At 38.7% G+C, this 10,482-nt stretch overlaps 2 protein-coding genes across 3 annotated transcripts; both read right to left on the reverse strand.

Annotated features, from left to right (window-relative positions):
* Positions 1-3,928: 3,928 nt before the first annotated feature.
* On the reverse strand, positions 3,929-5,336 carry LOC139851478 (uncharacterized). 2 transcript variants are annotated; one of them, XM_071840543.1, is made up of 4 exons: positions 4,907-5,336; positions 4,660-4,832; positions 4,484-4,553; positions 3,929-4,040 (listed from the first exon to the last, which is right to left on the reverse strand). In XM_071840543.1, the coding sequence occupies exons 1-4, from the start codon at positions 5,051-5,053 to the stop codon at positions 4,002-4,004; spliced, it is 429 nt and encodes a 142-aa protein (XP_071696644.1). In that variant the 5' UTR covers positions 5,054-5,336; the 3' UTR covers positions 3,929-4,001. The 2 variants fall into 2 exon arrangements, with proteins under 2 accessions (XP_071696644.1, XP_071696643.1); XM_071840542.1 differs by lacking the exon at positions 3,929-4,040 and having other exon boundaries at positions 4,418-4,832.
* Positions 5,337-5,805: 469 nt separating this feature from the next.
* On the reverse strand, positions 5,806-9,484 carry LOC139852677 (histone-lysine N-methyltransferase family member SUVH9-like). The gene is made up of 2 exons (XM_071842001.1): positions 7,313-9,484; positions 5,806-6,250 (listed from the first exon to the last, which is right to left on the reverse strand). Exon 1 carries the CDS (start codon positions 9,377-9,379, stop codon positions 7,385-7,387), a length of 1,995 nt encoding a protein of 664 aa, XP_071698102.1. The 5' UTR covers positions 9,380-9,484; the 3' UTR covers positions 5,806-6,250; positions 7,313-7,384.
* Positions 9,485-10,482: the final 998 nt, after the last annotated feature.

Raw genomic sequence — 10,482 nt, forward strand, 5'->3', positions numbered from 1 at the left:
GGCTCCGCATAAGTCCATGGTTGCAAGTTTTTTCGTGCGTCGCGCAACACTTTCGTTGTGTTGCGCGCACTTTACATTTGCACCATGGCGGCTCCGCATAAGTCCATGGTTGCAAGTTTTTTCGTGCGTTGCGCAACACTTTCGTTGTGTTGCGCGCACTTTACATTTGCACCATGGCGGCTCCTCATAAGTCCATGGTTGCAAGTTTTTTCGTGCGTTGCGCAACACTTTCGTTGTGTTGCGCGCACTTTACATTTGCACCATGGCGGCTCCGCGTAAGTCCATGGTCGTAAGATTTTTTGTAATTGCGCAACGCTTTACACATTGCGCGCACTTTTCCTTTGCACCAGGGCGGCTTCGCATAAGTCCATGGTCGCAAGTTTTTATGTGCGTTGCTCAACACTTTGCATGTGTTGCGCGCACTTTTCCTTTGCACCATGATGGCTCCACGTAAGGCCATGGTTGCATGATTTTTTGTGCATTCCGAAACACTTTGAATGTGTTGTGCGCACTTCGCATTTGCACCATGGTTGCTCCGCGTAAGGCCATGGTTGTAGTTTGTGTTTTGCATAGTTTCTTTTGGGCACTATGCCTTATACATTTCCATTACTTTATAATGGTAAATCGTAGAATTTTAATTCTTTTTCCATACACGTTCATCGCTCCCAAAGGTGGTGTCAACTTAATGTTGGATTTCAACACCACAAAATACTTTCGTAGTATTGAAATGGGGGCTAACATTGTGCTAGGTTAGTAGTGGGAAAGATGTGTTCCGTTGTCATATGCGACCGTACAACTTATTTTTGGTGGCCAGTTGCACAATATGTGTTCTTAGGAATATCTCCCCTTTGGGAGGAGCATCATTATGCCTCTATATAACACCGGGTCACTCCCGTTTCATGTTTCGTTGTGTTGTCATTGACTATACTAGTTTGTCGGAACTGACGCATTTCATTACCTTCTTTATGGTAAAGGCATAGAGTCATGACGCAAATATTCCGCAACACGCTTCAACAATACATGGTATCTTTCCATACTACTTTTACACATTGAGTGTCACTTATGGCATTAATCTCGCATAGCACCATTTGCGCTTCTCGCGACTCTATTGTATGTTGTACATGCTTATATCAACTTACATTGCGCCATGGTGGTCTCGCATAAGCCCATGGCCGCAGTTTTACTTCGCGCACCTTGCATAGTTCTTTGAGCGGTTATTTGTGCAGGGTCTTTTGCATAACGCAATGCGCGGTCTTTTCTATGCCCCTTTTGCGCTCCCATTCGAGCGCAGTTCTTTATGCAATGCTTTGCGCAGTTCTTTTCTATTAGAATTTCCATGCGCGTTTCTGTATCACCCTTTTGAAGGTGGTGTCAACTTAATGTTGGATTTCAACGCCACTAAATACTTAGTAGTATTGAAATGGGGGCTACCATGATATATGGCTTCAACTGAGTGGGATGATTTGTTTCCTTTGGCGACGATCCTTAGCCGAAAACACTTTTATGCATTTTACATTGCGCTATGGCAGTTCCGCATTAGCCCATAGCCGCAGTTTATTCATGCGACGTGCAACATGTTGCATATGTGTTGCACACTTAGCTTTGCGCCATGGCGGCTCTGCGTAAGCCCATGGCTACATTTCGTTTGTGCATTTCGCATGTTGCTTAAAACCATGGTGGCTTTGCATAATTCCATGGCTGCACGTCCTTTGGCATGCGACGACGTTAAAGGGATGTAATAGAGCTAGTTGGACTTGATCACCCGAATTCGCTTACGTTCTTTACGACCGCGATACACATCTTCATACGATTTTTCGCTTACTTCCTTGCCTACAATTGTTTTCACGATTGGTTCTCGGGTTTTAACCGTATGATTAACTATACGGGTTTTCCCGGTTTGTCACATGATTACAATCATTCGACGGAGGATGCAATGTCACGTAGATTATACTCTATCAAATCCATAATTGAGTTACGTGCACCATCATTATCATTCATTCATGCGTGGTTAAGGTTAACAGGTCAGTCTCTTGCGACGGTAACCTACAACCTTCACGGGGCCATCGATCAACGAACGTCATCGATGGTGGACTTAACATTTAACCACCCCATCGATATCGTCATATCGATCTGGGTTATTCACGGTAGCCGGACCGGAGAGTTAAATTCTAAGATCCTTAAACCCCACATTACTCGCAATCCCGCTAGGATTGTCTACGAACCAATGAGTGGAATTCTGTTGTCCTCAAAATTCTATTGTTCATGGCAAGATTAAACGCGTCGCGGATATAATACCTTTCAAATGCCTATAAATCTCCCGCACATATTTTATCAATAGTCTATTGTGCGGTTCCTGCCTACTTAAGGGGTGTCCTCTAGCCCCCGCGCGGCAGAAGCCTGTTTGGTTACAAGGCTAGAATATAACGGCAGGTGAAGGGAATTGGGTTTCCCCTAGCCAAGCGCCACGCAGACTAGAAGGCTGCCAAGTCGACTTAAAATACGAGCATTGGTTTGCTTGTGCATATTAAATTATCCTAAGTATTGGTTTACTTGGGGAAACTCTTAAGTATAAAAACATTGGTTTGTTTTTAGTTAGCATTGTCTTACCACACAACTAAGTGCACCCCTAGTACGTGACAGAGCAAATGATGCTGTAACTTATGAGTATAAAAATTTTTCGTGCGAACTCGCACACGGGCTTCTAGTTAAAATATTGGTTTATTTTACGCAGCGCCTGAAATTGTGCATAAGTTTTGGTTAACTTATGCGCACATTGTGTGAATTGTCTTAATTCGCGATGATAGGCAATTACAATCAAATGCATAAATGTCCATGATTACGTTGCGTAAGCGCATGGTTACTTGGTACCCCTCACAAATGTGGTAGGGATGCCTCAATATGACTATGAGATCGGACTCCGCGAGTCTGCGATGCCTTGTATACAACTACAAGTTCCGATCAGCTAGTTGTTTCAGGATTTCATTTTGACGTGGTCTTATTTATAGTTCGCCATGACATGTTTTCACATTTCATACCGAACTGGGGGGAGTGATGGTATACTATCAGTATCCCTTCAGTTTTGTTTTTCCTACATTGCTGCTTTGTGCGTTGCGGATGGTAGTGGAAGTTAGCATGCTCACATCGCTGCATTGCGTTAAGCGCAAGAATGCATCGCGAGTGGTTGTGGGTAACATGCATGCGTCACATTTGGTCGTAGCACGCATGATTGCAATGCACGGGGCTGTGTCGCGCATAATTATGATGTGTGGGCCGTACTGTGCAGGGTTCCACCCTACGGATTCTCGCTCACCTCATGACTGCATGGCATGCGGAATTATTACATCGCGTCATCACTTTACTATGTGGATTCGTTATGCATTGGACTTTATAGTCGGTGCGGGTTATGTGATGAGTTATTTGCGGTGGCACATTTATAACTTCGATATGACATTAATATGTCACACCGAACTTGGGGGACTTGATGATGTGCGGAGCCCATCGGGCCGAGTAATTGGGCTTGGTCCATGGGCCGCGGTCAAGTCTTCCTCCTAAACCCTAATTCCCTCTTATAAATAGAGGGGTAGTCTAAGCAATTAGGGTACCCAATGGGGACACATTCTCACTAGGGTTTTTACCTACCACCCTTGGTAGGGTTTTTCCCTTCGCCGCCAATCGGAGCGCCGTCCATCGGCCGGCGGTCAGCCCTTAGCCACCCTCCCGAGATCATCATCTCGGCTAGGGTTATCACGGTAACCGGACCGGAGGTTAACGCCGCTGAACTAATAAAACCCTCCTCTATTGCACTCAAGCGTGTTTCTATCCTAGGCGGAAATATGCTTGATCAATTAGATTGTAGTTAGTGAAATTATTGATACTACTGGTATAGTAGTTGTATATAGAATATTTGTGCTTGAACAGCATTTGTTACACAATAACTACATTTGCAAATCAGAATACAAGTCCAATTATTAATTAAATTAACATATATGATGAGATCATGTTCAACAACCGTCACTACATGCCCAATCACCCTTGATCACCTGCTAGGAAATAAAGTAGAAAATAAGTAATTTGTTCATGATATCATTTGAATGAAGGATAATTCAATGATCATATGGGTGCGTTTGATAAAACTGAATGATGAAACGCTAAATGATTCATATTTGATTGATTTAAAGTGAAGTTGGTTCCGAATGATAATGAACTGTTTGAAAATAATTTTTAATAAAAAATATGAATGATGTAAAAGTACTTTATTAACCTTTTGCGTGAATAAAAAAATATAGTTTTTTAATAAGTGTTTTGATGAATATTATAAAAATTTTAGGTGCTTAAGTTAAAAGAGGATTTCAACTCTGAATGGTTCAACATCAAATGTTGAACCATTCAGCACCATATGTCATTTAGATGTCAGAAACAAACGCGATAATGGTTCAACATTCAGCGGTGTCATTCGTCAATAACAAAGAACTGGAAAAATCACCTGATCATGGTCTTTATCTTGTACCTGTTCTTTTTCCCACAGAAAACTAGCATATGCTGCAAGTATAATACTGTGAACAAAATACACAAAATACTTGAAGTGTCAACTGTATAACCCTAACCTTTTCAATCAATTTCATCAACTGAATATTACTACATATAACGAATACATTATACCTGTCTCCAGGAGCAGCAACAACAGCTTTTTCAAAGTAACTTAAGGCTCTATCTTGGTCACAATGTAGCTCCCAAATCAACTTACCATACTGCATCAATATTTCCCCATCTTTAGGATCCTGTTTTATAGCACGCAAGTAGTACTCCTCAGCTCCAGTAACATCACCTTCGGACTGTCATTACGGAAATTTATAACTTAATCAAGATTTAGGGATCAGAGTTTGAAACGAAAGAGAATAATAATCACCTGCAGAAACTGGGCATAGTTCTTTGAAAAAAGAGGATTGCAAGGATCTTGCATAACCATCATCTTATAATATTCCTCATCGTAAACATTTGGTTCATGTTTGACGCCACTAATGACATCGATCCCAAACCCCGTAGCAAGATACATTTTAGGACTTTTGGTGGTTCGATCTGTTCACTGTCTTTCGTATAATTATCTTCATTACCCGTGTTCTTAAATTCAGTTGACTTATCATCATCATCATTCTTCACAATTAATTCCATATTCCTCTGCAAAAGTGAATTCACAACTGCCCGTTCCTTCTGAATTTTTAATCTCCTTTACATTTTCAGGAGCCTCGTCTTCATTGGTATAAATACAGAAAGATGGCTCAGTGTACAACATTTATAGTAGTTTTAGAAAGATATTTGAATGTTGATCAAGATTTTGTGGATAAAATTGGTAAGAAGTATTTCAAAGAAAATTGTATGAAGAGGAAAGTGAGTTGTGTAACATTTCAGTTCTTAACATTAAAAAAATGATGAAACTTACAAGAAGAAAATGGGAAAAATGACATAAATAATGGAGTAAGTTGATTCACGTGTACATTACTTAGCTGGGCCTGGGTTCCTTTTCCCGTGCATTGACATTTGCAAAGCAACAATGAGCACGAATTAAGGAACATAATCACCACAAGTCTAGTTTCCTCTTATCACAATATCTATGGAATAGGTGATGATATGTATACAACCATTTTTGTTATGTACACAATTAATCATGTTTTATGGTGTTGACCTATCAGTTGTGTACATAACAAAAATTAGTTGTATACATATCACTCCCCTTGCAATAAGTACAATAATAAACAATAAACCTCACCTGGCAATAAGTGATGCGAGTACAAGATAAAATTGTAAATACAGAAACATCAACCACCATAGTCGACCCCTCCTCAAAGTACGAAAATAAACCAAAATCAATTAAATAAAAATGCTGAATACATTTTTGAAACATACATTAAATTAAAGTATATATAGACATATACATGATATATCATAAAGAAATGAACAGGGGTGGTGATCTTAGCACACGAAAGTCTACAACAAAACTGACTTCATTCCATCCTAATTTTATCACTTGATACACGCTGAGCCGTTGTAGTACAATCCCCATTTACCTTTTACGCTGAAAAAGTCTTGATGTAGCATTCTTAAGAAGACAAACTGGAGGACAACCAGAAAATGGAGGAAAATTGCAACATGGAAATGCATGCTGCTCTTTTAACACAAATTAACACAAACGAAATGCTACCTTAAAACTACATAGATAAGATGTGATTTGAGTTGCCAACCGATCATCATGTACCTGTATACAAAAGATAACAAGATCCTTATAATAATTTGCATAATGAACCAAAATCAATAGAGACTTCATATATATTGCAGATATTATAGTGCAATAAGCTACACTAGAATGATAAAACTTTCTATACTAACCAATTAATAAGATCGTGTGATTAGTTCATACTAAGAAACTAGCATCTTGTTTCTGAGTTCATAATTGTTATTTATAGTATATTAATTAACGAAAGATAAAATATTTACATTTCCAATTATATTACAAGAAGATTATGTCATGAAAGCCGATAGAACTTTTATTAAGCAACGGACCCAAACTAGCGAGGAGCTAGAGGGCCAAAAGATTACAACGGATTACAAGTTCTTGTGCTACATGGTCATTTATCATAAATCATTCTAACAGAAGAAATTCATTATTAGCGTATTAGCTTCTGCTTGGAGGCACGTTTTTGTTTTACATAGTGGCTTACTCTGAAACTGAACGGCAGATATTAGGGAGATAGCCTATCCAATATGATTAGACTCAATAGTTTTAACGCAATTACTATACATATTAAGACACGAAATAGAGCACGGGGGTAAACAAGGTAAAACCTTATTAACCGCAATATCAAACGCAGTGTAATAACACACATGTATATATATGACCAGAATATCCGAGTAGGATCTTGATCCTGATTTGATCTTACAATCCCGATTTTGCAAATACAAAACCAATCTTAGATAAGATTCCGATCTTAACAACCTTTAATAAGATCTTGTAAGCACTAACTTACAATTATGAGCAAATAATAGAAACGCAATAAAGGGATTCGGCAGTCCAAAAACATACCAAGACAAACACAATAATTTCCATTGCCCATAAATTAATAGACCTATTGCATTAAGCTCAGATAAAGGCTATGTCTACCATCTCTAACAAAAAGACATATATGAAATAAATGAAATCCAATATTGACTTATATATATGAGAGAAATTAGCATTTAACTAACGGCAAACAAAGATGCAATAGACAGTCAGGTGCAGTCTAATATTTAGGACTAGGTTCAAATGAGGAACTGTGTTTACCTTGTTGTCAGATGCATCTCAAAAACTGTAATGTGAGATGCAAAAAAGAAACCAATAAGTCAGAAATTGATCTTAATTACATATAGATAGCTTCCCGGTGACCTCGTCTGCAACTCCATAATCAAGACTAAGCTCCCGCATAGGCGGAATATTCTCCATAGCAAAAAGCATAAGGTGAGGAAACGAAAAATTTGAGTGATCATACAAAACCAATTGCACTAAAACATTCGGACATGAACTATGGCTCATATAGCAAGCAAGATTCCTCATTTTAGATACATCCATACCAAAATCCAACGGAGGAACAGACGGGTACGATGGACGTTCATAATCGGTGAATATTTGAGACAAGTCGCCCCATTCTGCCCATCTCTCCCCAAATCGATTCGGATAAATTAATGCATCACCATTCATGGAAAACAATCGCGCTTGCTCTCTTGTGAGGATAACTCCAGTATATTCACAAATAAATGAGCCAGCTTGTATCAAGTCCAACGATCTAACTCCCCAACCAGTTTCCCTCGATCTAAAAACTTCAAATCTATTCCTCACACCCTTTTGGCTAACACGATTTTGACAACTGGGAGGACACTGGCAGTGGGGTCCACATTCAAATATCAACGGTTTCCCTCGCACAAGAAGACCATTTGAATCATAAGCAAAGTCGCCCCCATTTTTCTTAGCACAAATACAATCTAACGAACATCCGGCTACACAGTTACAACCACCACCCTTCGCCCCAAGGTGATACACAAAAGGGGGGAAAACAGTTTTCACTAAATATTCATAATACATTGGTTCTTGATTATCATCAATGTCATTAAACAAAGACACAGGGATGTTTTCTTTCTTCATAGAAATATCAAAACTGATATATCCGGTAGGCCTAACCTCTAAAGCTTTGGTTCTAAGATTCTCAGCAAACTTAAAAACGGCAGTGCCCATTTCCGTTTGATTTTCCATTCTAACAAGTTTAAACTTAAACACCCCAAAACCAGACTTACCCACATCAAACCAAGCTTCGACAATCTTATACAGACCATCATAAACATAAACTTTACCACTGGGACTATTTTCATACCTAAACCCACGAATGACTCGTACCTCAATTCCATAATGCATACTCCTTTCCATAGCAAGATTCCCACCTTCCAGTTTCTGATGAGCCACTTGTCTTGAGTTCTTATCTTGACCACCATGACCAGTATAAACAATAACATCACCAGCATCTTCATCGTCTTCATAACCACCTGAAACAATCACACTCGTAGCAATAGGCTCCCCATTGGAGCTCTGGCTCGAACTCAAGTAATCAATCCCTGCCTGAACTTGACCATGCATTCCAACAACACATATTTCCAATCTGTAAAAGAAAACATCACCAACAATAACACCAGGTATCGCTCCAACAATCCGCTTATCCCGATTCAACCACAAACCGCGTTGTTTCATTACGGAAGCGGCCTTTAAATCGCCACGAGCACGGCGCTCTAATTCTCCGATAGACAAGGTGGACCTACGTTTCTCATCTTCAAAGACTACTAAAACCCTAAGAGAATCATAAATCATCCTAGTTTTCCTAACAACATCACGAAAATACCTTTCGTCCTCAATTGCAAGGTTCGTAACCCTAACCAGTTCCGACGACCGTTGTTGCTGCTTCCGGCGAGAGGTGGCGAGCTGGTTATGGTGTTCTTCATCGGGAACGGGAACGATTGCCTGTGCATCAGGATCAGTAACGGGATAATCGTGTTGATTTTGCGCCTCCTGAGCAAATGCTGTACGAAACATTTCGGAGATTCTGTTGAATTCGGAATAGACATTGTTTTCGTCTGGTTGGGCATGCGGAATGGAACCCAAATTATCACTACAAGAATTAGGGTTAGGAGAGAAATTAAGATTATTATCATAATTAGGTAGTGGCGGAACGTCAAATGGTTCCAATTTAGGTTCAATTTTAGGAGTGATGATGAAGCTTGAAGCGGCAGAAGTGGTTGTGGCGGTGGTGGTAGTAGGAGTCAGAGGGGGAGGATCAGGGTAGAGATTGAGATCAATTAACGAATCCATTTCTATTTCCGGATTTCAATTACAAAATAAAAAACGTTTGAAATTGAAATCAAAATGTGAAGAAAGAAAGAAAGAAATGCAGTTTGATTAAAATGCAGTAGTCTGAATTTGCAAAACAAAAATCAAAGGAAGCCAATGTCAATTGTTTCTCATAAGAAATAAAGTAGATTTATCTGATAGGATTTGACGTGATAACCCTAATCGAGATGATGTTAGAGAGAGCCAATATGATCTTAGGAGATATGTTTAATGTAGTGTTTTCTCTTTATTTTATATATATATATATATATATATATATATATATATATATATATATATATATATAGAAAATTAGGGTTTTCTAGTGAGCATTATGGGCCTCAAAATGTAAGCCCAATATATCAATATCATTAAGTAAACTTCATTCAAATTTGGCATGACAAGTTCATAAATATATTATGTTTATATATAACTTAAAGAGCTATCACATCGCATAGAGTTCATATACATCATGTAATGCACCATATAGCGATGCGCCATGTGTGATGTAGATATACTCATCCACACGCAATGCAACCATGGTGTACGATGCAATGATGCGCCACGCAGCCACACTGCGAAACGTCGTACACGTAGCAATTTTGTGTGATGCATCATGTGCGATGGGTGAAACGACCATGTGACGTGTGTTGTTGTAAGACGTTGTTGTCATCATGAAGCAACACACGAGAAATGCTCTGTGCAAAATAATACTGAGGAGTACACTAATAATACATAATCACTCTTTAGTTTGATGTGACATATTAAGATATTTCATGTTTAACAACACCAAGTGAGGCTTCTTAAAACAACAAGACGATAGATTATACTTCATCCGTCCCACCATAAGTATCCCCTATTGACTTTTCAAAATTTTCTTTGTCAAATTTGTCTTTAAATATTTTTATTTGTGTTTGTAATATTTAATGAAAATTAAATGAATGAAAACTCATTTAAAACTAGCTTCATTCATATAGTTTTCATCAAATATTATATAACTCAAATAGAAATATTTGCAATCAAAGTTGACGATTAATGACTTTAAAAAATTAATAGAGGACACTTGTAGTGAGATGCAGATAATA

The sequence above is a fragment of the Rutidosis leptorrhynchoides genome, chromosome 6 (assembly GCF_046630445.1).
Source record: "Rutidosis leptorrhynchoides isolate AG116_Rl617_1_P2 chromosome 6, CSIRO_AGI_Rlap_v1, whole genome shotgun sequence".
Taxonomy (NCBI): Eukaryota; Viridiplantae; Streptophyta; class Magnoliopsida; order Asterales; family Asteraceae; genus Rutidosis; species Rutidosis leptorrhynchoides.

Coding starts and splice junctions, on each gene's coding strand:
- LOC139851478 (XM_071840542.1), bottom strand. CDS start 5,053: ATGTATCTTGCTACGGGGTTTGGGATCGATGTCATTAGTGGCGTCAAA. Junction 4,833..4,906: donor ACTATGCCCAGTTTCTGCAG/GTGATTATTATT, acceptor CCGTAATGACAG/TCCGAAGGTGATGTTACTGG.
- LOC139852677 (XM_071842001.1), bottom strand. CDS start 9,379: ATGGATTCGTTAATTGATCTCAATCTCTACCCTGATCCTCCCCCTCTG.